General features: G+C 43.5%; 1 protein-coding gene across 10 annotated transcripts in view; it reads right to left on the reverse strand.

The window, feature by feature from the left end:
* BIN1 (bridging integrator 1) overlaps positions 1–21,243 on the reverse strand; it is an 84,589-nt gene extending 63,346 nt beyond the window's left edge. For 3 of the 10 annotated variants that reach the window (XM_042877589.1, XM_042877588.1, XM_042877586.1), the window contains exon 1: positions 21,092–21,243. In XM_042877589.1, the coding sequence (XP_042733523.1) occupies positions 21,092–21,175 (84 nt within the window). In that variant the 5' untranslated portion in view covers positions 21,176–21,243. The remainder of the gene's footprint in view (positions 1–21,091) is intronic. The other 7 variants (XM_042877594.1, XM_042877590.1, XM_042877587.1 and 4 more) reach the window with 6 other exon arrangements.
* Between the last annotated feature and the right edge of the window lie 6,052 nt (positions 21,244–27,295).

Raw genomic sequence — 27,295 nt, forward strand, 5'->3', positions numbered from 1 at the left:
TGTGATTCTGTAATTGAGTCACAGTTCGCAGATCCCTTAACAAAATTATCCATCAAATAGCAGGAACTGCTAACTGTAGTCACCCCATTTCTTGGTTTCCCTGCCAGAAAGTCAGGATGGCTGAACTAAGCTGATGTGGAGGGATAATCCTCTCAAACACAAAATATGTTATCTTGCATTATTCACACACCCAGGAATATGGGATTCACCTTCCACTGGCTCTGCATGGGTGGGAAAAGGAAGGAGGAAGGAAATATACTTATATTGAACTAATGTATAAGTTACCAGACACATCAGAAAATAAGGACTTACACTATATCATTAAAGTGATTTTTATTTTGTTTTGGATTAGAAAAGCAGAGGCTTCAACACACTCCATGTGGCACTGTAAAATGAGCTCCCAGGAAGGCACAGCATCACAAGCTTCATACCTAGGCCCAAGAGGCCCACATCAGAGCAGAGCCAACCCCAATGCACCATCCAGAGTACAAACACACTGCTTTCACATCCTGCTCATTGCTGCTCCTCCCTAACCCCAGACTGACTCAGTACCCATCAGGACAGCATCTCTGCCTCCAGTCCAGAAGTTGCCGTGTCATGGGAGCTGGACATATCTCAAAACTTTCTGCTGATGGCAGGACACCAACCCTGACACTTCCATTACTTTTTTTTTTTTTTTTTTTTTCTCCAAACCTGAATTAAGAATGCTGGATGCTGAGAAAAGAGGGAAGACATCTCGGAGGGGAAAAAAATTGGAAGTGAAAGCAGCAATGGAAAGAAAAGCATGTCCTTCAGGTCCTCCTGCATGAGTAGCCAGGTGCTACAAATGACGCAGAAGCCATCAACATGATGATGCCCAGCCTGACACACTGCTACCTACTCAGAATCTCCAAGTGCAGCAAACACAGAGGAGATATCTAACTAAGCAGCAAGGCCAAAAGACCACAGGCTGAAATTACAGATCTGGCAATAAACATTGGAGAATATTCCTTGATTTCCAGCATGTGGTCTGCAGACTTCAAGACCCACCATGGAAAGCATGCTTCTTTTCCCAATTCCCAACCGCAGAGCTATTGCAGGCCAACTGTCTGAACAAAGCACATCCTAGGTTATGCTTCCAGTGATGCCCTGCACCAGGCATTAGGCCCACACTCACACACACGCGTGTCGTGGCAGCAAGCAGGCAGCACGCAGTGTCAGCAGGACACGTGCTAGCCCACACAGATGTCTTCCCAGCACAATCACATCAGCCTCCTGGGCAGCTCCTACATGCTAATTTTGGCTTGCCATGGTTTTAATGGATATGAATAATGACAGCAACCAGCAAGTGTTCCATAGCTGCTGTTATCCACACCAGTAGCTCAGAAAAAATAAGTGCTACGTATGCACACTGCTCCGTGCCTTCATCCCCCATGAGGCAAGTGCCATCTCTGCATACTTCTATTATCGCCTGTGAGGAAGAAGTACAGTCATTGAGGCTACTCTCAGAACCTGCCTTGTTTCTTAATCACAGTGGATAATGCTGCAGTACCTGCTTGGCATGTGAGATGGTCTTTCACAGGTTGAGCGTAAGCTTTTGATATTTTGTTAGCAAGAATCACGCTCTGCCACTTCCCTTCCCCATCAGCCAGAGAATAAAACCTCCCTGCTGCACCCTACCCTGCCCACAGCTCTCACTTCCCCCTCCTCAAAGAGCCCTGTGACTGCAGCCAAGCACAGAGAGGAACCAGGGGGCTCCCACCACCAGGCAGAACAGAAAATTGAGCAGGATGAACACTTTGTACCTGGAGGAGTTACTCAGCTTGTGCCCCTGCTCCCAAGCTGCTTCTCAGCCTCTTCACCCCAGCAACCATTGGACTTTGGCATTAGTGCTGTGCAGCCCGCAGAGCACTGAAAGTATTAAATGCTAGGATTGCTTGAACAAAGGCAGGTTTTAGGAGAAAAAAAAAAAAAAAAAACAACAAAACAAAATGAGATTCAGCTGCACAACGCACTTTAACGATGAAGACAAGAGAATGAGGAACAAAGTCCATTTGCTCGCTATCGGCATCTGGCAATAGAAGGTTACATTAATACAATATTTAGCCTCCTCCTCTGCAAACTTCCCAACATCAGTATGCTCACTGCTCATTCCTTTTCCCTCTCCCAGAAGACGACAATCAGAATCCCTCCCAATTGAGGCGGGAGCCCTGAGCTGAGGAACAAACATCCCAGGATGCAGCGCCATCCCTGCGTGATACCCCAGAACCAGGCAAGTGTGGAGAAGCACATCCGCATTGGGCTGCAGCTCTCAGCACAAGCAGCCTTTGTCTACAGGTGGCTTCCATCACAGCCATGCCACTGTCAACAGGGACCCATTCCAGCAGCACTCAGAAACAGAATTAAGGAAAGAATAGGCTGTGCTGCTCCCAGCTCCCAGGCACCACACGTTGAGGGATGAAGACTCTGAAGGTCACCATCTCAGAAACCTTCAGGAACTTGCTAGGAAACCTAGCAGAAACCATCTTTTGTAGAGACTTTGTACACATAAAGCATTCAAAACTTGCTACCTAACCACTCCTGGGGAGAAGGCTGCTGGTTACAAGTTTCCTGTAACAAACACCAGGACTCTCTTTAGAAGTACATCCTCCAGCAGAGACAGGTAGAGCATTATCTCAGCCCTCACTTCTAGAACAGAACAGTCCTGCTTGGTGGATAAAATGAAGCTTAGCCTGGGCTTACAGAATTACAGAGCATGGAGGAGACCACGGAGGAGCCTTAGCAGAGGCCTCAGTTTCAGGAACACTTGGAGCTTTCCCAACACAGCCACTGAAACAATATTTCCCACTCGTTTCTGCCTCTACATACCACTGTCTTCCTTTGTGCTAACCCAAGCATTTAAACAGCCATGGACTGAACTGGATTGAGAGAGAAACCTTAATTAAAAATAGCGATACGGACCAGGCTCAAAAGAAACCAGTTGTCTCCCATTTCCCAGTCTGGCTAACAAGGAGTGGAAGTGATTTCCTCAGCAGCAGCACCTACTCACACGTTCTCACAAAACATTGGGCCATTGCTTTCATTAAGTTGCACCAACTGAGAGGGAGTATCTTTGGCTAATGCGCTAGACACAGTGCCTGCACTGACTGAATACAACGCCCCATTTCTATTCATGGAGGCCCTGGAAATTATCAAGATTTAGACTTGCCAAACTTATTTTTGAACAGAATTGAAAATTCACTCTCTTTAGAAATGAGGAAGAACCACAGCCAAATCTTTTTCTGTTCAAACTCAAGCTGATGAATTTTGGCCTTCGCGTTTAAATTATTCAAAAAGCCACTACCAACAACAAAAACACCCACACTCATTTATGCAAAGGAGATGGAAATAAATTAGCTAGCCACATTCTCAGGTTAACCTCACTCAATCGTTAAGTGTTTTAGGAACAAGTTTATTTACTGAAAACTCTGGTTTCATACACCAAGAATTTTTTTGTTTGTTTGTTTTAAACCAAACCACAGCTTTTGCACTTTCTATAATGCATCAATGTTTCAGTGAGGTCCAAACGAGGGAAAAAAAAAACACCACGGGAATCTCCTGTTCTAAACTATATACACACTGACCCAAAATTATAGAGATAAATTTGTAATGGCAAAACTCCAAATCACTTCTTTGTGTTTAGCTTACATCTAGCAGTTCCAGTTAAAATAAATAATCATACAACTTCAGGACAGACAACTCTGTTTGGATCATCTACCAGAAAGCCTAAAATCCTGCAAGTAAGAAGGTATTTGAGAGAAATGCAGAATCCAGAGGCTTCACAGGCATTATAAACTCACTGCTTCAAGGGTCATATCAGCTGAGTCACCTAAGTATCCAAGGTCCCTAATTTCATACAACCACTCCAATGCACAGAGACTACTGTACACTGCCCCAGTGTCTCTAACTAAAGTTCTGGATGAGAGAAGAGCCAATGCAGCTCAATATGTTATTTCCTCACTAACAACCAGAGGCCTGTTACTAAATGCAAACTAGGATCAGAGAGACGGCCTTATTTGGATTCTGGCCTGGTTGCAGAACTGCCATAGGCTAAGCTTAAAAATGCTGGGAAGAGAAAAAAAAAGTATAGCAAGACGAACTTAAAACAACTATTAAGAACACTACAGTTGAACAACATGAATGCTTAGAAGCAAGTGTTACCTTGAAAAAGGTATGGTTGCCTATGTTTGCCTATTTCATGTCTAGAATGAGAGAAAGGAAAATCCAAAAAGCAGCTGTCACCTCCAACAGCTCAGTTTTTCCTCAGAGAAGGAAAACTCCCAAAGCAGAAGTGCTACAACAAAAGGCAGCCAGCGCCTTAGCAACATGAGCAGGCTCTGTGGGATCCCTTAGATATCACTGGAGAAAGCTCTCCTTGCTAGCTGCCTGGGAAGGGCATCCAGGCTTGGGGCACTTGGCTTCCTACCATGTCCAGCAATGGCTGGAAGTTACAGTATGGGAAAAGAAGGAAGTGGCTGAGGAACCTCCATGGTGTGCAGGTGTCCTGATGTTAGCAGGAACTCAGGTGCTTTGCCAAGCAGATATAGGGAAAGAAACATATGCAACTTCAGAGCTGACCACCAGTACCCCATGTCACCAACATCCATCTTCAGCTGCAGCTACTTTTCCACGTACACATGCACCCATAAGTTTAAGTGAAGTATAAAGATGCCTTCCTCCGAAACGAGCACAACTTCCCTTCATATCAGAAGAAACAATGCATCACACAAAACATTGGTACTGCCCCAGTGCACTGCCAGCACAAAACAAACCAAAGATGCTGGCTGAAGCAGCCTGTTTCTGCCAGTCTTCACTACCACAAACAACACAGGCATAATGAATTCCTGCTACAGAGAGCAGGACAGCCTTATCTGCATTGTAACAATGCTGCCAGGAGAGTACTCAACATATGACGGCTTGCTGCACCAGGCAGCATACACATATTCAAGGATTTTTCCACTCCAACACAGAATCACTTCCTCTTTGCCCTCTGCAGATATCAGAGCAAGACCACCTGAGAACAAATAACTTGACTGTGGCAATGCAACAGCACTAAGGAGTAAACCTAAGTTAAATTATAGGTCAGTACATTAACCATTATTACAGAAGGAATGGAGAAACTGACACAGTCCTCCTTAAAATCATGAAAAGGGGCACTGAAAAACTGCCTGCGTCACAAACAGTTTGGGTTTGTACAGTTCACAGTGCCTTTTTGTATCATAACCTTGCCCTTCTATCAGAATAAGGTTTGTGTTTACACATAGTGCTTGAGGAAGCACGATAAAAATGAAGTGTATGATTTCACAGCTCCTGAACATTGTTCCTCACCACTGCTGACACTGCTGTGTTATCAGTACACATTTGCAAGATAAGATTTCTGACACACAGTCAAGCCCAGCCATTGCTGGAGGAAACAAAGATGTTGACTGTGTTCTGACTCTTTCAGCCTTCCAGGTTCCAAGAGCTGGGTGATGGCAGAACAAAAAACATAGCATACTTTGCTAACCTCAAGGCAGCTTTGCACAGGCTGAATCTCAGCCACACAGGGCCTTTTCCTTCCAAAAAGCAAGGACACCAACTGTGCAGCAAAGCCAATCTAAAAGGTTCAAAGGCATTCCCATATAATAATTCTCATGGTGAGACTTACTGCTTGGCAGAAACAGGATTAAAACTTACAGGACAAGTATGCCTTGGGACTGGTCCCAAGATACACTAAGACAGGTAAATACAAACTAACTCCTCTGAACCCCTCTTTTTTTTTTTTTTTTAAACCTTTCTCATATGGCTACAAGAATTAGAGCAAAAACCCAAAGAACCCAGTTACATCAGTCCAGCAAAATGACAAACCGAAGGACAGGGGAGCTGACTGATCTCATTTCCTCCTCTTTCCTTGCAAGACTCTCCCAGAGTATTACAGCCAAATTCACAGAGGATTCCCTGACTGGCACTTTAAAAAAAAGAAAATTTAAAAAAGAGGTAAAAATCAATCCAACCATCCCTGACTGACAGCTAGAAGAAACACTAGAGAGAATGACAGCAACAAACAGAAAGCAGATCAAGGGATTTTTAGGAAAGCAGCAGTAGAGCCAGACAGCATAAGCAACAGAAAGCATTACACTTGAATTTCCATCTCTCAGTCTGTCACCATGAAAATAGATTGTTTTCATACGTCTTCCTGAAGTTTCCAGCCACTTGTTAACAACCCTGCTTATCCTGGCCACAGCTTTGGAATAACACATTCTAAATCTATCAAGGTTGGTACACATTCACAGGTTTAGGAGAAGAGCAAACATTATCACTGGAGATAATACCCTCTGATTAGAAGTATAATCAGAAGGTTGCTACGGTGTCAGAAAATGAAGGAGGAATGTCTCATTGCATACACCCTCTCCCATTTTTTAATCTTCTAATCCACAGACTTTTTTTTACAGGTGAGCACACAAGTAAAGCACAAGAGCCCATATTACTTCCAGACTCAAGTTTGCCCTTCCTGTATCTTCCCCTGATGCTTCACTCCAGAGACTTTACCTCAGAAGGGGGAAGAAACAGAACAGGCTTAGATACCAGTGCTCTCAGTCTATCTCTGATAAGCAGCCCTACAATAACAAAACAAAGGAATTTAATAATACATTTTTCCGGAACAGGGTTCATCTCATCCCTTTTTTTGTGTTTTTTTGTTTGCTTGTTTTTTGGTGGTTTTTTTTTTTTTTGTGTGTGTATGTGTGTAACATGCCTTTAAAAAAAATCTTTCATTTTAGAGCATACAAGGGAGCTGAGGTTTACATGAAGATGACATGCCAGAGACCCAGTAACAGTGCAAAGGAGAACAGAGAAGGAAGCTGTGGAAGTAGCAGGTACTGAGCGTGACAAATTCACCCCCAAAATCAAGTACATGCTTCTTCTGATAAGGAAGAAAAAAAATGCTTAACTCTGTTCTTCACTCCATGAAACAAGGAATTAATAGTTTATTGACGAGGACCTTCACTTCCTTAGCAGCATGGAGCTGAAAACGCAAGAAGCACTAAGTTTTTCTGGCCCCTTCAACCTCCATCCCCTCCTCATTCTGCCTAAAAATATCTATCAACACTTCTGATAACCTTCCATGCCTACAGCATGACTGAGGGCAGAGCCGTGCCACCCGCTGGGCCAGAAGAACACACTGCGGCTGCCCCTCCCAGCACGGCCACCAGCTGTCCCTGGGCCTCCGGCTGCCCATCAGCAGGGCTGGCAGGCGGCTTCTGCAGGCTCTCTACCAGCAGTTCATTCCCAAGCCTGCCACTCTTCCAGCCCCCACGCACAGCCCCCCACATCCTCGTTTCCATTCACTGCCCCATTCGTGATGGTGAACTTTAAGTCACCCAGGAAACCTTCCTGTCCTACTTTTACTTCCCCAGACCAGGCAGCACATGTGTTTGTGTCCCAGGGCCACAAGGACAGACACATACCGCACTGCATACTCTGGCCCTGCCAACATGGGGGTCAATTTATGAGTCTGTGCAGGGTCTCAGGCCCTGCAAACAAACATATGCTCCAGAAAGACAAGGTAGCCCACCACTCTCCTGGGATTCCTTTGGCATTTCCCTTTCTTTCCTGCTCTTCTAAAACAGCATTCTGACATAAGCACTGGCACTAGTGTCACTTCCACTGCAGAACACCTTATTTCCTCTCTGGAAGCCCCATAATAGCCTTTGCTCTTCCTCCTTTACCTTGTTATCATTAATACAACTGGATTTTTCTCAGTTATTTAAAATCTCTTATCTGTTCCTTCTGTACTTTCAGTTACTCTCTTGCAACCAGCAGGACAAGCCCATCTTGTTCTTCACCACACAGTCTGTGTAACTCGCAACACATTGCTATGTTCTCACCCGGTAGCTATCAGCAATTCCTATAGCAAGGCCATTCCTTCATCTCCCTCTGCCACATTACCTCTTCCGAGGTGCCAATTCCCATAACAGCTCCACCCACAGCTTGCAGGTATGGAGACTTCTGTACACCTTCCTAGCCAAGGGAACTGGAAACAACTGCTATCACATGTGATCCCAACATCCCATGGTGTAGGACAACCTGGGAGAGGACTGGAGCTAAAAACACATGGCTAAAATGATTCAGATTTAGAAATCAAGGTATGGAGCGGCCTTTTACTTTATCCACATTCTATTCCAAAACTGTTTCCCACAGTACTTCAAATACCACTACCACTCATGACAAGCTTTCCATGTGAGAAACCTCCTTGAGCTCCTCAAGCAGGTCATTCCCACCAGCCCAGTGTCTTTGCTTATTTTTTCATGAGCAGGCTGCACTGCTCTGCATAACAAGCCTGCCTGCCCAAATTCACCTCAGCTCTCCATCAGCTGCCATTAATCCACCACCTGGCTAAGCAGTGTAATGCTCTTTAAACATATGGTGCGGCGTTAAGAGTAATTTGGGGTGGATCATTCAGCCTGTGTGGAAAAAAAAAAAAAAAAAAATCAGCCTGAGATCTAGCAGCATAATTTTCCCCTCCTTTCCTGGCAAGTTTCTCATATGTCATTGGCACCCATACTGCGCTGCAGATGTCAAAGCTGATAGTCTAGGATACCTAAAGAGAAGACAACTTTTAACCATCACAAAAGATTGCATTTCTGAAGACTAAGCAGTGGGTGAATAATGCACATCTTTCAGCAGAAGCCCAAAAAGAGGCTTGGGAGAAAAAGGCTTTGGCATCCATTGTAGGAGAAACCACACTGCTGTGACATGAACCAGTGGAAAAGATGCTGTTAAGATAAAGGCAAAAAACCAAAGCACCATTTTCCTTTCTCTTTTAAACCAAAATCTGCTGAATTTCATTTATCTGTGTAGCCGTACACTCACTCCTCACTTCCCTTTAAGTGCATGAAATCCCAGTCAGTTTACTCTGTGCACGAGTTGGGGGGGGAGAGCATTTTCTCACATAGCCAGCTTGAGCTGTGAGGTTTACTGTGAGTACAGCTAGGAGTCCAGCAATGAAAGATAAAAGATGAGATAATTTCATCTGAGCGTAACAACTTCTGCCGAAGTGAAATAAAGCAGAAGGTGATGAGACAGCCTTATCTGTAGAGGTAGCTGACTCTACGGATGCGGTATCTTAACTACAGATGAAAAAACCTCAAGTGACTTCCCCAGTGACCAAGATGAAATAGTGAAGCTGCTCTCACAATAACATGAGAACGATAACAAGTAACGACATGAAAACACACAAAAAAGTCAAGTGTGGAAATACATCAATATTAGTCAATTTAAACTGAAATTTGAGTATCTGTGAATAAGTTAAAAACCTGCATCTGTTGTTGCAAGACAAAATTAACCCACCTTCTCTGTTTCTACTACCAACCCTTAGAAGGACTATTTCCCACATGAAAAAAAGCCATTCTCATAGTTAAGAAAAATACACAGCGCATCTCTAGGATGCAAGAGCTATTTCCCTCATTTACAGAAGCACAAACAAATAATTGATTCTCCAGACACTGTGCAAGCTTTATCTCTCACCACCTCTGCACACAGCAAATCAGTTATGCAGAGGTTCTCTTATGCATATGTAATCCCAGGCTCCTCTCCCATGGAGGGCATTTACCAGAGAATTAGATCTTGGATTGGGGTCCCCAGTGTGCACACTGCACTGATGCAAATCCCAAAGGTAACAAAGGTCTTTAAGAAAAAATTCTTAGCACAATTCTTGGCTCTTTTCAACATTCCAGATTGTTTCTCCCTTCTCCTCTACCCACAGTTCTTTGCATTTTTACTTCTTGCATCATTCACATCGAAATTAAGTCACAATACAGCAGGAGTGTGTGTTGTATTGTGATATGACACATACGTGACAGTATGGAAAAAAAACATTTCTCTTCTCACTGACATGGCACAGCTCAGCCTCTGCAGGCTCGCTATGCTCTCATAATTAGGGGGGTTGGACTCTATCTCTGGAGGTGCCTTCCAACCCCTACAGTTCTGTGATTCTGTGATAATTGCAGTCAGCTCAGCATCTATTTCTAAACCACTCAAACACCTCCAAGCCCAGGTTCCTTATAAAGGCCCCTATTACATTAGCTAAGATTTAGCCTTGTTATCTTACCTCTGAATCTCTCTCATCTGTTTATATGACATCCCATTATATCAGTTCAATGCAATAGCTACAACTCACGTACCAAGCATGACCTTACCATAAATCAAAGAGTGAAGGATCATTCTTTAATATAACCAACAGTAGGTTGGTTATATTAAAGACAACAAAGGGAAACAATAATTGCTTCTTTCTTTCTCAGAGCTATCGATAAACCCATTCCCATACAGGTGATCAATACATCATTTCCCTTCCATGTATGATTCAGTTTTATTAAACCCATTTTACTCCAGTCTAAAAAAAAAAAAAAAAAAAAAAAAAAAAAAAAATCAAGAGCCTTGCTTTACAAGAAGTTATTGGGAAAACACTGCATTTTTATATTTTCCTTTGTTTGACAGATTTTAGCAATTAAAACCAAAGCACAAATATTGCCATCTCCTACCTCCTTATTCATCACTAACTATTGACTTTAAGGAGAACCTGAAGATGTCCTATTATTTTCCACCAACAAAGTTTCCAGTAATAAAAACAAACTAGAAAATATCATTTAAACTTCAGTTTCCATTTTTTTTACTTTACATCCTTCAGATGGAAGCTTCAGAGAGTCAGGATGCAAAGAGGAGGAATGTAAAACTGATGTGCCACATGCTACCTACAGGTGTAATAGAACTGAGCTGGTAAACAGGTTACTCCCCCAGCTCCATCACCACCCCACCACCCTATGGTTCTGCCTCGTCAGTTTTGCTGGTTCACCATACATCAGGTCAAAACTGGGCTTAATTCCCCTTTTAACTCTGCCTCAGTGGCAGACTATTGCTGATCTATTTCCCATTCCCATGCTTGTTGCTGACCGCCAGTCTCATAGTTCAGAACTTACTATCAAGTGCACCTATTTGTGAGGGTAAGCTTGAAAGAAAAGTAAATGAGCCCAACTCATCACAAGTAACAGGGCAACAGTATACAGACAGAAAGGGGAAGGAGCAGCTGGAGATGACTCATGTTGGTGGTAGCTGTGTTGTAAGAGCCCAGTCCAATTAGCTAGGTCAGTTCAAATTGCTGATCTGAGAAGGCCAAGAGCCAATCGAGAGGTGAGCAGATACAGATGCATAGGGATTGTTCCAGCAGCACGTAAATAGAGAAGAAAACACAGGACCGAAGGACTACCACTTGGAAGTGGTGACTTCTTTCATCAGAACAAATCCAGAGCTGGAAGCAGGCAACTAACTCAAGAAGCGTGGCAGATGAAGAATTTTCAGAGTTCAAGCTACGGCTTTCAGATTATGAACACTTCAACCTTGACAGCTTTTGGGCTGATTTGAGAGATGCTGAAAATCCACAGCCTCGCTGGAAGATACATAACCTCCTCTCAAGCACTCAGCCTTGGCTCATTGAGTCTGAGGTATAGGACCTGCACCTAGACATCTCTTAATGCATAATGGAACAAGCAGCTGGCCACTGCACACAGATGTTAGAGATGTATTTGTACAAGCCACCGTAGTCATATGCATTTGTATGCCAAAACCACAACTTGGTGGGTATCCTATTCCCCCCACTTAGCTTGCTCTTTTTCAAACCAGGCAGGTAAAACAATGAATTCCTCAGAGTTCAAGGCTTTTACCAAAGCAGAAGTCAGAAAGAAGGTCTATCTATCATTACCCTGGAAATAAAGAAGCAGGTAACTTCAAACAGACTCCAAGAAAGCAGGTAATTTTCCACCCCAGCTTCTGTCTGTCTCAGCCTTTGCAGACATCAAATCAGGGACCAAAAAAAGCAGATAACTACCGAGCTGGGCAATAGCTACACTGAAGCTGAGTAGCTAATAAGGCCAAATGGCATCTCTTAATTCATCTGGCATCAATGTGACATTCCAGGCAGCAGGACTTGAGCAACATCAATGTCTATTACTTGGGTAGGCATTTAACATCGCTTAATTAAACCCTATCTATAGCTGACAGTAACACTAGTAAGAGGAACACATAACATAAATAGTTCTGTTTGCATAAATCCCCCTTCTCATGTCCTCCACCTCCTCCCCTGCAACATTCATTTTAAACACTGATACATTTGCAAGAAGTATTTTTATTTTTATACAGGCACTGATGCAAAATGAAGTAACCAAATCAGGACAACACACAAAAGGCATCTGGGGCCATGCTGAGCTGAAGAGAGAGATAAATGAGCAGGTGCGTGCTAGAGGAGAGCAGTGCAGAGGAACTCTTATAAGGCAGAGCCATGAGCAAAAGGACTCCAGAAGATACAGGAGATGCAGAGTCCTTAAGAGGCTAGGAAAGCTCCTTTAAGGGCTCATGACTGTCTTGGTGAACAAGGATTGAAGTTTCTCAAATGCAAGACAGATCAAGAACACACACAACTGTGAAAAGGGAAAAGACACAGACTTCATCAATTGGGACTGCGTGATTGAAGAGGGAGACAGCAGCAAAGGATCAGGCAGGGGAGAAAGGCTTAGGAACACTTTCCTCCATGGAGAAGTTGGGTTACTGAGTGTGGCTTGTCTCAGCAAAGTTGAGAGATACGGAACAACGCCATCACTCATTGATCCTTCTCAAGCAAGTCAAAGGTCCTCTACTAGTGGGAAAAAAACAACCCTCTGACTGCAAAAATGTCTGAAGGAACCAGCTTGTGAGCAGCTTATTTTTTCCATTTGAGAGGACTGCCTCTGCTTCAGAATAGTAGAAGGATGAGTAACAGCAAATAAAAGAACTTGGCTTGATGGGGCAACGTTCCCCTCTGTGAATAGGTGTAAGCCCACTGGTTTCTGTGACAGCGTACTTACCAAGAACCTGGGCCAGGCTGTCATCACAGAGGAAAATTATCACAATGCTCTTCTGAAAGAGACTCCTCAAAAATACAAGTCTGAGATGGAGATGTGGGACAGGCTGCTTAGAAAACACCCTAGTTAAATACAGCCTGACTCTAATAAGTCTTCATCCAGCAGAGCAACACAGCTCTTCTCACCTACTGATATCCACAGCCACATCGTAATGGCATCCAGCCCTGACAGCACTCACTTCTTCCCTGAATTATGTATGTTCACTGAAGATCAGGGAACACAGAGTAAAAGCCTCCAGCTGGGCAAAAAGTTCCAGTCCAGCAATTGCCCCTAATGCCCAGACAAACCCTAGGCTGTGAGGAGTCCGGATGCAGCACAGCAGTGCAGGATGCACAGTTGACACATCACATCACCTCTGACTTTCTTTGACCTTGCCCTTCCTACCATGGTCACTCTTCTAATTCTCCCCTCTCAGACCCTGCACATTCAGCTGCTCCTCCTCTCCTAAGAAAGTCAGTCTCTCTTTTCAATTTCTGAGTCTTCAGTGTATTTTAATGAGTTTTCCAGGGTTCGAAAATAGCCTTTGCCCTTGTCTATATAAAAGCATCCTCACTGAACCTCTGCAGAAATTATCTAAGAAGCTTTTTCAGCACACTGGAACTTGGAATTCTACTGAAATAAAACAGCGTCTTAACTGAGGCTGTCTGATATTTGTGTTGGAATTGCTGCGGGATAGCAAGTATCCTTTTTCAGTAACATCTAACACGATTGCACCACTGGTGCTAACAAACAATCATAATGGCTGTATGTCACAATGAGGGAAACATTATCACATGAGTATGCTCACTCAGTGGCTAAAGCTTATTAAGGCACAGCTAAACTTGGTCTTCTGCAATGATACTCAGTCTGAGCCAATAAAGAAGAAAAATTAGTCCAGAAGAGAAGTCAGTTCAATACACACAAGTACAGTGATTCAGTTCTACACTGGGGAACCCTGTGTTTCCATGCCACAAGTGTACCCAAGTGTATTTCTATATCTGAACAAACAAACTTTTCCTGAGCATTTTTTTTGTCTCTAAGCTTGGCATCCCTCTCATGGCTTGTTTCCAAAATAATCCTTGAAACACGCTGTCCCCTGCCACACCAGCTCGCTCCCCTTTTCAGTGTCATGTTGGAATCAGTATTTGTTCCACCCGAAGATGGAGTAGGATGAAAGGACCTCCTTCAGACACTGCCCTACTGCCTGAAAATTCAAACTTCATGAGCTGAACATCCAAATTAAACAAAATTAATTCCCTACATGTTTTATAAATCTAATGCTTTCCCCTCAAGTTTTTGCCCTTTTTCCCCTCCCGTAACAGCTGAGGAAAGAGGAATGGAAATAAATGTAGTCCTTCTACACCCAGAGCCAGTACTGTCGCAAGACTTACTCTCATTTACAGGAATGTGCCACATTACTTACAAGGGTAGCAGAGAGCTACAGGATCAGCAGTTCTACTAAAGAAAACTGGTTCAGAGCTCTACATCTCCATATCTCTTTATACCTTATATATTATGCACGTATGCACATCCCTCAACTGGCACCATTCCAAATGAATCCAATGGGATGTCATCACTCATTCTGCAAACACCTTGACATTCAGCTCTGAGTTGGTTAAGTCAACTGTTACTGTTTCTGGCTTTATCAAACGTGCAATCAAGACAAGCAACATGAAGTCAAAAACACAAACATTTTAGCTCTGTTTTCAGACGCACTAGTTACTGTAGGACTGAAGCTTCCTTTTCCTTTCTGCTGGCAAGTACTGCTGTTCTGCCTAATCCAGTTTCAAAGTAGTGTTAAGAAAAGCACAGTGAAATATGTGTTTCAACTCCAGACAAGACAACTTTGAGGAGAGCTCAGTAACTAGCACAATTCTCGTGCAATTTTGACAAAAAGCTCTAAACCTACTTAAAAAATTTAAAATTTTTTTAAAAAGTAATTTTAAAAAAATCAATCCATGATTGGTGAAGTACTGGCAGAAAATAAAATCATTCCAGAACAGGTACCAGTTTTCTGAGTCTGCACGTCAAACCTCAGCAGAGGCCAGTGCTTCAGACTGCGGTATCTAAGTATCATCAAGAGATTAATGGCAGCCCATGGCTTTTACAGCAGGATTAGCTACTGTTAATCACTAGTTTCCTCCTTCCCTCCTTATTGGTGAAGTTTGCACCCTCCATGCTATCTGGCAGCCTATATTAAGAAACTGCCATCCAGACTTCTCCTTTCTTCTGAGCAAAGAGACAGAAAGAAACAGCACTGTCTGGCTCTCATGAATCTCCTAAACATTGTCCCAGCCACCCTGCCTCTTTAGAAACGCTTACTTCAAAAAAGGCTTTAAACCACCAGCTCCAGATCTGAGCAGGTTTGCCCCACCATATTCTGTACAGACAAAAAACTCGTTATGCATGCATACTTCCAGAGGTGTGTGCAAACATCATCTGATCCTCAGTTCATTGACTGTGCCACAGCTGCTTCATAAACCTGTCTAGGTCCAGGCAATGCCCTGAGCTCTAGCTTCCAAGTCTTCCCTGTTACAACCAGTGCCCCAAACCCTTCTGAGGGCTCCCAACAGTCATGGAGAAACTCGGGGGAAAAAAAGTGAATTAAGCAACTGTGAAACTTGTTCACCTTGCACTGCTTCTATTTGCATTCATCACAACTGTTCCTTCAGAGCACAGAAGTACAATTTGAAAGAGATTCATTTTCTGAGTAGCAGCAAAGAAACAAACAACATAATCAAGTTGGCATAATAAAACGATCCTAAATCAAGAAAAGATCCACTGATCCTGCTTTAAAAACTCTATTTTCTTATTCTAGGAATGAGGGACTGGGCCTATCCTGCAGTACCTGCCAGCTTGATGAAGGTCAAGCAGCTGCAGAGGCAGCAAAGCCAGCAGATGTAGCACGTGACACCTGAACCGAGACCAGCCACTTGCACCCACCTGCTGAGACTGACTATCCCTTGCAGCATGGCTGATAATGCAAGCATTCCTGCAAAGATTTTTCACTTCTGTCTTGACAAATAGTTAACTAAAGCCACATTTTAAACTGATTTTAACTACGGTGCAATATAAAATGACATTCTTCTCTTTTCCAATCCCTTATCTGAGGATTGGAGGGAAGTAGCTCAGCACAAATACCAGAGCATCACAGGTTTGCTGGTGCTCACATACTCCATCTCACAGGTATCAACGAAAAGCAAACAGTCCCTCAAGAGAAATCGTAAGTGGAGGCTGACGTCAAACTGGACCTCGGTGCTTCGCTCTATTCCACCTGCCTGCAGCTCCCTTAGGAAGCTTTACCCATATTTAAAGCAGAAGCTGCTCTGTACACATTGGCTTTGCTAGCCCAACTAAGAAGCCTGTTACACTTGGGCAAATGGTGTGTAACACAGGTAGAAGCCAAGGCTGCAAGATGATCCTTGAGAAGCTGCAGAATTCACACAGTGTGCAGCTCAGGTGTCCTATCACCACCACAGGGAAAAAATAAACACTCTAATACCTATAAACCAAAGATACCATCCTGTTATGCAAAAAGTTTGTAGAACTGGGGTTTTACAACACATTTGATTACAAACAACAGGATCTTGTCACTCAGTCCAAAGGGTCAGGAACTAAAGAAACCACCCATAACTTTTTCTATCTTCCTTCCAAAGTTATAATATTGCAAAAAGCATTGGTGTCTGGAAAAACCAGCATGCATGGTGAATGGAGAAGACAGACACTAGTTTGATAGCACCAACCCAACCAATGAGTTCTGCAACACTAATTATATCCTGCCCAGAGCCTCACCAAAACCCTTCTCCGAAAAGAGATCTTACAGCCACTTCAGTAACATGATCTCATAAGAAGCGCACTGAAAAGGACTGGCTGTGAGACTAGAACTCACAGGGAAGATAAAGCACCCAGAGATAGGCCTCAGCTTTTTCTAATCAGAAAATTCATCCATCCTTGAGATTCTGCTTGAAAGAAATCTGTTGCCAACACAACAGGCAGAGGGGTACCTTCAGCAGGGCAACGATGGTTTCACTGGCAAGTAAACATGTGGAGCATGGTGTCCTGTTTCACCTCCTCCCTGCCCCATGCAGATTATCCGATATCCAGCAATACAATGTGAGCTCATACTGGAACCATCTGCACATGAGGGGCATTAATTCAGCTCTCCCTTTCTCTCCATTGCCTGCTTTCCAGCAACACCTGGACACAAAGTACCTCTGAGATTCTATCTGTCACATAAGCCTTATCTTCTTGATAAAGTATGAAGTGCTTTCCTAGGGAGTTCTCCAGGAAAAAAAAAAAAAAAAAAAAGTTAAGTCAGATCAGCAAAAGAACATCTGTAGCTTGTCAGGCTTTATCACTCCTTGTACTTCTCTAGTACCATAAAGCTCACAGCTGCCAAACCATCCTAACCCCACTCAAAACTAAGTAAAAACCATAAAAGCTTTGAACAAAGACCTTAAGGGAAAAAATAATCAATATGGATTTTCCCTCCTCCTAGACAGGTGACTGTGATGGTTCTTTCTCAACGAGAGAGCTTTTTCCATCTACAGTTTTTTGCTTGAAGCCTGCCTCCCTATGTGCAGAGGTTCCACAGAGCAGACAGCTCCTTTTTCAGTTGAATCCTGAAGACATTTGCATTTAAATTTAGCTTAAGGTTCTCGGTTGCCGTTCTGTAGAACAGATTCCCACCTGCTTCAAAACGGCTGAGATTTCACTCCAGGTGTTGTCACCTGCCATGCTACAGCTACTAGCAGCTTCAAAAAAAAAAAAAAAGTCTTATCAGAACAAGCTCAAAATGCAAGCCATGCCTTCTGCAAACTGTGTTTGTGGGGGGGAGGGAGTGGGAAGTAGCACAGGCAGAGCCCAGAGAAGGGATTGTTACATGACACAAATTAATGGAAAAAAAAAAAAAAAAAAAAGAATTGGGAAACCACAGCCAAAAAGCACTGCCAAAATTACTCCTCTGCCTTCCTTGTCAAGGCCAACGTCCTTGGTTATTTTTCAGTGCTGGGTCACAAATACTTTAGTGAAACCTCTGGTTTAGTGGCATAGAAACGCTTTTTTTTTTTGCACTGAAGCACACTTCACAGAAAGTGATCCAGATCTTCCATTTGGTCCAAATGAAAAGAGCAAGAGACCACTGCTCTAATCACAGCAGCTCCCAGACAAAGCCTAGAAAGGGAAATGTAAGCTCATTCCTTTCTACTCCACACGCACACAAAAAAAAAAAAAAAAAAAAAAAAAAAAAAAAAAGCTCCTGAGGAGAACTCCCTTTCCAACACCAAGTTTACAGTTTGTCTCCTGAGAAGTGCCTATTCTCCAGGCAATTCACATCCCCCAGTTCCAGAGCCGATCCTCTCTTTCCACTCTGAATCCCTGGGATGAGGATTCGGCCAGACAAGGAACAAAACCCCCCCCTATGAGCTCAGCCAACTCCTAGTATCTCCCAGAGGTTCCTCACACCAGAGGTGCCCTGTAGCACCAAGGTGCTGCTTCATTTTGCTTAAAGCAGAAACTCACAGGTACACAGATTGATACATTCAAAACCAGGAGACTCTTCAAACCAAATGAGAACTGTGCGAGCATGAAAGATTCTTAAAATTTCCAAAATAGAAGGTAAAAATGATGACATGGGAAGTAATTCTGGGATTCCAGACGTAAAACAACAACTTTCAAACCTTTATTGTCAAATGCTCAATGGCAGAGTTTAAAGAGCGTGCAAACACGAGCCTCTCCCCAAATACCACGACAATGGAGGCATTACAATTTTACCCTATTTTACTGATGTTGAGAACCTACAAAAGGTTCTGAGCTCAAAGATAAGGTCTGCTTCAGCAAACTGCGGGATGACAAAGTGCAGCTTACAGCCTAAATCTCCCAGCTGCTGAAAAGGAGGATATGTTTGCAATAGTTGCATGGGTCCTTTCTGCTAGATGGGTTCCTTTCAGAGACATCAACTTCCTCCATACGTTTCACCGGACAACAGGAAGACTATTGCTAAGCATTACACTTCAGGCTACTCTTGAATAGAGAAGAGGGATTAAAAGCGTGCACAGCCCATTTGCAAACAGCACAGTCAACCATTCTGCCCCATATTTCCTGCTGAACTGAGAAAGCTCCTTCCAAAAATAGCCAATAGTTTTGCTGAAAGGCTCAAAACAAACAGTACTTCTGAAGGAATATCTTACATACTTTACATAATAGCCATCTCAGAAGGGAAAAAAGGATGTGTACAGTGTTCCAGTGTGAATTCTGTGTTGAACAAAAAGACATCATTCTTTGCTTAACACAAGGCTTAAATTCACCATGAAGGAAATTGCTCAAGTTAAAGCCTTTGGGCTCTAGCTGGGAGGGAGACATCCCTCTGAAGGGAACCATTTTTATCCTAAATTGAAGTTGAAAGAGGATACATAAAAGGAACGCTGTCAACTTGTTTAAGCCTCAATTTGTACTTGCCTCAAAAAAGGAAAGTTCAATCTCATTCAGCTTCTATCAGAAAAATCCAAAACATCTTTAAGCACTTGGATTGTTGGGCACCCAGGTACACCTATATAGGCTTCTACTTAAGGACTTTGTTTTTGCTTTAAAACCTGGTCCTTATCCCTAGACATATGGTTTACCCTTCCTGTTAAACAGTATGCCTACTTTAAAAGGAAATGACATAATAGTAACATCGGTATCACACTATAACTGCTGCCTTCTCTCCCATTCAGCAGTAGCTTTCCTCACAAGCTAGAAATCTACATCCATGTGCTTGCTCGGTGACACTCTGCCCCTTCAAGACAAAGGTGAAACTCCACAAAAGAGGAATTGTTACAAGCAAAGCAACAGCAGTATGAAGGGGGCAAAGTCAGCGATCAATGCCTTTTATTCTTTCTGAGAGCCAGGAGAGAGAAGTTGCACTGTTTGTACTAGGATAATAACAGCTAAAGGGCCTAGAAATTGTGTTCACTTATTAAGTTCTTTATGGTTTGCTTTCCTTTCCTCCTCGAAGGGAAACTAGCTGTCTGTTTTTTGTGTAAAGCAATAAAAAACTGATTTCAGATCGTGCAAATTCCCTACAAGACACAGCTATGCTCTCGATTCTTACTGTCATTCCCATATCCCACGTCACCATGGGGGAGAGCAAGCAAGGGAAAGAGCTACACGTCCTGGTGGGAGCACTTGTGGAACGTTCTTCCCCTGAGGAAGGAACCTGCACGTTAGGAGCAGGGAATGGCCCGGCAGCCAAGCTTGGCTCAAGCTGCACCAGTAAGTACTCCATCAGCAGGCCAGGAGCTCAGCCTGCATCACCCACCTTAAGATTAGCTCAAAATACGGTTGCCACCTGGTGGCTAGCAGGGAAGGAATACGGCATCCGCGAGAGCTCGGGCAGGTCTGCTGTCGGCGCGAGGAGCTGCGACAGGGAAAGCCGCAGGGAAAACCGCGCTCCGCGGAGCGCAGGGAGGGAAGCAGGAGCTGCAGCCAGCAGCCCCGCGCGGCCATCCGCACGCGTGCTCCGCAGCTCCCAGGCTGCCGGTCCCGGCCAACGAGCCCGGGGCAGCGACAACGTTAGGCCCGACGGGTCCGGGCTCCGCTGTGACCCCGCGGCGTTTTGTAATACCGTCGGGGCCGAGGCCAGCGCAGCACCCACCCCCAGACCGCCAGGATTAAATCCGGTGCTAAAGATAACCGCAGGGAACACGAGCGGAGCTCTGATCCGCTCACCCTCCGCCCTCGGACGCGCACCCGTCCTTATTCAGTCAATGTCACCCCGCGGCGGTGGGCTGACAGCGGCTGACTGAGCGGCCGAGCCGCGGCCCTACGCGAAGCTGCACTGCCCAGGGCACGGACCCGGGCATCGCGTGCCGCCGGCACAGGGAGCACAGAGCTGTCCTCCCGTCACCGCAGCAATCCGCCGCTTCGGCTGCGGCCGCTCCGAGAGCTGCACTGAAAGGCGAGCGGCCGCACCGAGCCTCCGGGAGACCATCAGGAAGCGGCGCCCGTCCCCTTCGCTCGGTGCCTCCGAGGTTACGTTCGCAACGCCACAGAACGCAGCGGCGCTCGCTAAGCGCCCAGCCGGCTCTGCCTCTCCTCCGGCAGCGCCCGCGTCGCCTCCCGTCGGTGCTCAGCCCGGGCCGCGAGCGACGGCAACCCGGCCCCGCGCATCCCCACCCCCGCCCCCTCACCTTCTCCTGCGCCCGGGTGAGCTTCTTCTGGACGTTGCTGGCGATCTTGCCGGCCGTCACCCCCTTGCTGCCCAGCTCGGCCATCTTGCCTGCTCTTTTAACGGGCGGCTGCGAGCGCCGGGCCGGCGGGAAGGGGGGGAAAACCCGGCGGGAGACAATGGCCCCAGCCGCCGCCGCCCGCCCCACGGCGCCGCCTTTTAAAGGGACAGAGCGCCGCGCCGCCTTAAAGGGGCCGCGCCGCCCCGGGAGGGGGCAGCAGTGGCACTGCCCGCAGGAAGCCTTCCTTAATAGTACCATTGCAGAGGGCTGCGCGGTAGCGAGTGATCTTAAATGATGGTGTGATCTGGGTGCTGTCTTTCCTCCTGCTTTAAGAGATTTGTACCACTGATGAAACCACATATGAAATTGGTAACGCTGCATCAATACTTTTCAAATTATTCCTGGACCTAAAGTGAGAAATTTACATTCTTGGGGATGGGGATTGTAATGAATCAAGGCCCTGATTTAAAAGCGAGCTGAAATGTCAGCAGTTTTCATTCCATACTTTTAGCTGCCCACTGTGGCACACAGGTAAATGCCCTCACCTAGCTCTTATCTCTTTGAAAAGTGGGGAAAAAAAAAAATATCAACTGACAGAGCGTTCACAGGAATAATGGGATGGCTGATTGGTTTGCATGGAAGTCAGGCATAAGCTGCTAGCACAGCGCAACCAATCTCCTCTATTTTCACTTGCGCACAATAATTTGGATTCAGCATAGCTGAATGGTGGTTCATTGCTCCCATCAGGGAGTAACGTTGATGTCAAGCACCACCACAGAAGATGCTGCACACCTACTAGAAGAAACCAACTGGGGCTGCGCAGCGCTTTGCACACCTAACTTCCCTGGAATTCTCAGTGCCTTTGCCCACATGGTATTGTTCTGTAGCTGTGACCAGTATTTTAGCACTGGCCCAGGTGTGCACCCTGCCTCCTGTCTGCCCTTGTCCCCTGCCCTGCACTCCTGACTGCACCGGCACACACTGCAGCTGTGCCACAGCCTTCATCCAGCCAGGCCTCCATCTTGCTCTCCTATACCCACCCACTGTGCAAATACATTTTGTGAAACTGCTCCTTCACAACACAGGACAAAGTTCCGCTTCCTGAAAAATGGGAATCCTAACATTCAGCCCCAAAGTTTCCTCCAGTTCCTCACATTGGGGCTTGGTCGGGCTCCTTCCTAGCTGCTTCTGTACACTGGTCTTACTGCTTGTGAGTTGGCATCTGCTATATGAACGCAGCACCCAGCACAGCAGCCAAAACAACACTTGAGAAACAATTCACATGCACATTAAGATGGAGATGTGCATCTCTTACACTTAATAGAAAGATGGTAGTAAAACTGACCTGTGTTTCAAGATGACTTCACAGTCTTTATTTTGCCAGATGAAAAAAGCTACCTCCAGAATTTCATGCACACAGGGAATTAGTGTAGTACTCACTGTTGCAATCTGAAGCAAAAGAAAAACAATGACAGTGATTACTTGAGAGAGCCAAGCCAGATTATTCAACTTATATTTTACTTATTGTTTCCCATATCTGCTTCAGTACTATTTCCACTCATTCAGAACTTGAAATAAAAAAAAATTGTTTTGACAGAGCTCTTAGAAACTGCAAGTAAAGAACTCTCCAACATCCCTTTGTGAGGCTTCATGATAGAGTACCGCTGCATTTCATACCTCTCACGTCAGTGGCTTTAAAAAAAAAAAAAAAAAAAAAAATTCAGAAACGTGCTTAAATCCATGCTGTACCTCAGTTATGTTAGAAGGATGCCACTCAGAATCATACCACAGAATGGCTGAGGTTGGAAGGGACCTTAAAAGACCATCCAGTTTCAACTCCCTGTCACGGACAGAGCTCCCACCCACCAGGTGAGGCTGCCCAGAGCCCTATCCAACCCGGCCATACCCATGTATCATCTGAAAACACAAGGAGATTTTCTTTGTTTCTTACTCCTCTCAGAACTCTTCCTCTCCAACCAAAATTTTAAGAGAATGATGTGGTTAAGTATTTGTCACATCAAATATAAATTAGCAGATGCTTCAGGGACAGAATACGTTCCTCTGCATCCTACCTCACCTCACATACTTGCTTCTCCTGTCTGTGTCCTCTCTTCAGTAACACTGTTTCTGAAGGATTTTTGTTTATGATCTTTGAAGTGAAAAGAGGTTGAGTCTGCAGCACATAAGCTGAAAAGAGAGTCCATAGAAAATATCAGACAATTGTGAAACAAAGGTAGCCAGACAACCATATTCACCACAATGAAAACTGATGACAAACCGAGTACATTTTTAAAGCTAGGATTAACAACAAGCATCCATTTCACAGCATGAGTCATTTCCCAGTTGTTCCTGTGCTTGATTGGATCAGCACTGCAGCTGCAAAGCCTTTGTCAGGCTCCAGGTGTGGCACAAGATGTAATCCCCTACCATGATGCAGTTGACCACCACCATACTAGAACAGGCCAAGCATTTGAATTAAATTTATATAAGCCATTTTTAACCAGCTGATATATGCTGAAATATTTTGTTTTGTGGTCAGTGTTTTGTTTTCAGTCTCATATCCATCCACCATTGTCTGATCTCATTTTTATAAGTTAGATTCTGCACAATGGACTTTAAAGGCATAGAACTTCATACATCCATACATTCTGCAATGAGATTCATTAAATTAGACAACTACGCATGCATCAAACCTAATTTGATACCCTTGGACACTTCATTTCCCTTAACTGTAACCAGCTGAACATGTCTAGACTGATCTAAGCTGAGGTCAGATAGGCATCTATAGTCACCTGAGAAATCGGTGCTTCCAAAGCACCAGTCAAACAGATAAAACATCTTCCAGCAACGTCTCCCACCCCCTTAGCTACAGAGGGAGATTAGGTAAATAGTTTAGATAGCTGAAATCAAGAAAGCCAGGTGGGTTATGAAACCTGCCTGTAGTCCATCTCCTGGGTGACAGTATGACTCACATAGCTCACAAGCATGAAAAGTATGACAAATACAACACCACAGTGCACATTTTTACAGGTTATACCTAACAGTTGTTGGGTTTTATTGTTTGTTTTTTGTTTTGTGTGTTCTAAATTGATTAGTATTCTAATCAATCTATGCCACATTAGTGCATTTCACTTCTCACTCATCAAAGACGGATGAGCTGCTCATCTGTTTACAGTTAAGCATATGTTTAAGTGCTTTGTGGGTTGGATTCTATCACTTTGTAGCTCAGATAAAATTTAGTGCCTTCATGGCACAAATTTTCACTTTTTTTTAATTCTTGTTTTTGCCCAATCTGTCCATCTAGGAGCAGAATGTTTTTTGGAATCATTCCTAAATATAAATTGGTGTAAAATATTTTCTAAAGATTGATTTCAGCAATACATCTTTCAGCATCTCTGACTTGAACCCTTTAATTGCAGCTTGCACATTTAGAGCTACAAGCTGTGATAATCAAAATCTATCTGCTTCCCCTGCTGTTGGTGGCAACACCCTTAATATAGAATCAGTTCATTTCAATGACAGATTTTTGAATTGACTGTTTAGTGGTTTCTAACATTCATACAACTAAATGCATGTGTTTCTTGTTTCTTGTTTAAGTAATTCCAAGTAAATGTAACGCATTATAGGTCTATAAGTATCATGATTCTTTGTTAATATTCAAAGCTGAGGCTCACCTTTACCCCAAAGACTGGCTGCTTGGAGCCATGGTATTATTTTGGTCTGACTCTGGCCATAACACTAAAAGTCAGATGGCCTGAGTGCCAGCAGCACTTTCTTGCTTTATGATGCCAGTTGTGGGATTTATTTAAAATGCTACATCCAAGCCCTCGAAAACAAGAAATAACACAAGGTACACTAGGTAGCAAAATATCATCAACTTAAAGCAATCTTGCTCTTAAGCAACTTCTTTACTTCCTTCTTTCCATTTGCAATCATGAGCTTTTCTGGGATAACATTCAGAAAGAGCTAGCAAACGTAACTTCTATCTTTGCATTTAACTTGATAAGATCATTTGCCAAGGGTAATTCAGACATCACTTCCACCATTTCTTGGTTTGTCCTAGCATTCCTTTTTGACTGACTGTATTCTTAGGCAAACTCTTCCTTTATTCTCTTGCAGGAAGATGGTGGGAAGGATTAGGAAGTTTCTGCCCTAATATAAGGTAAGGCTTTGCTGATTATGCTTTCTACTCCTTAAAACAAAACCAAGATGAAACTATTTTAAAATAGTGTCTAGAAGCTGTTCTCTCCCACAGCTTCCAAACTCACAACTAGTTGATTTCTCTTCATTGTTAACAAGGACGAGAAAGAGAAGATGATGCTTAAGCAGCTCTTCTTGTATCCAAAACACAAGAAGTTATCTACTGCTACAGCAGGAAGAGCTCCAAACTCAGCTCAGCTCTGAATTCTGAGATTTCATCTCCATATTAGTAAACTACCTAAGAAATAGAAATTAATAGATCACTCTACATATTCCTATGTCAGTTTACAACTGTAGTAGAATACATAGCCTACCTCATACAATCTCACAAAAGATATCACCAGCACAAAACACCAGAGAAATACAGAAATATTTTTAAGAAACACACCTCCACAAGGTTCACATTGGTGATAGCTACACTACATAGACCTATAAAATGGTAACACACAATGCAGCTGCATTGCCTTCTTCCCTGCTTCCCTTTACTGACAGCCTCAATTAATTTCCTTGGCAACAAAACTGAGCAACTCCTTCCCTACAAAGAACTTATGAGCACTGTATCATCAGCGCTGGCATATGCCTAGAAAATCAAGAGAGATGCATTGGCAATTCTGAGGAGAAACAGCCATCAAAATGGTTTCTAACATGAATAACTCTTTGCTATTCCACTCTGGAGTCTAACCTAAACTCTAAATATTTTACTTAATTGCTGCCAATACATAGCTGTTTCTGAATTTGGTCAAGAAAATTTTCTTTTATTTGTAGATGAATATTTGATCCATGATTGACAATGAAATAGTATTGAGAGTTACATTAAAATTAAAAGTCTCCTAATTAGCATTTATCTCTCTTTACAAGTGGGCTATCTGACATTTGTAGATGTCATTGAATCCTCTGACATCTTTAAGTGTCCCTGCCAAATTTAACAGACAATATTGTGACTCTTAAAGTAAGCATCCTTGACGGTCTAATGAGTCACCATCTTGTGTATACAGATAGCAGAGTCATCAGCATGCTAGAAGGAACAAACAGGTCAAGCTAAACTTCTGTTTTGTTTCAAAACCCTATTTTGGTTTTGGCAAACTGAAGGCAACTCTATCCGATAAACCTACCAAGTGACCATCTAAAACTGTGGAAACTTTTCTTACCATATCATTGTATAAGTGACAGAAATGCACACTATTTCTTTTTTTTTTTTTTCCTATGCTGAAAGCCAAAGAACAAGTCTGGAAATATTGCAGTATCTCAACATTTTTTATAAAGAATTTTACAACAGATGATCTCTAAAAGCCCCACCTTTTGGAGTAACATAGATGTGTTTTAATACAGAAAGAAAACTTCTTTCTGTAAAAGTCTGAATAAAAAAAAAATCTAAACCAAAGGCGGCCAGTCAGCATTTCAACTTTTTTATGTATTTTAAGGCATTCATGGTAGCTTCCTTGCTGGCATGCTTTGATGATAGTGACATTGAGTCATAAGCTAACAGAAGACATGAAACACAATGTTTTTTTTAGAGGTGAAGAAAAATTTAGCCTCTGAACTACAAAAATGTGCTGCCTGGAAACCACCAGAGCTCTTCTGTACCATACTTTTGACCTGCATAACACCAGTCAGTTCAGCCACAGGAAGAAAGAGCAAACTGCCCCAACAGGTATAATCTAGCACAGCATTATCTTCTGAATGTATACATGCTGTCAGATCTAAGATCATAAATTAATAATAAAATATTCCTTCCTAGCATGCTAACGTATTCCAAATTTATCAACGCTTAAAATGGTAAACATTTAGAAAACAAGGTAAGCAATCCTACATTCCCTAGACAGAGCTACAAATAGGTAGGAGCCAGTAGCAAATCCTACCAATACTGCTACAACTATTATCAGCCTTATAGAGATGTGATAATCCGAGAAGTCCCACAATCATTTTGTACTGAAATTTCACATTCCTTCTCTATATAGAAAAATG

Source organism: Lagopus leucura, unplaced genomic scaffold, assembly GCF_019238085.1.
Source record: "Lagopus leucura isolate 7727_CA_CO unplaced genomic scaffold, USGS_WTPT01 Super-Scaffold_100019, whole genome shotgun sequence".
NCBI lineage: Eukaryota > Metazoa > Chordata > Aves > Galliformes > Phasianidae > Lagopus > Lagopus leucura.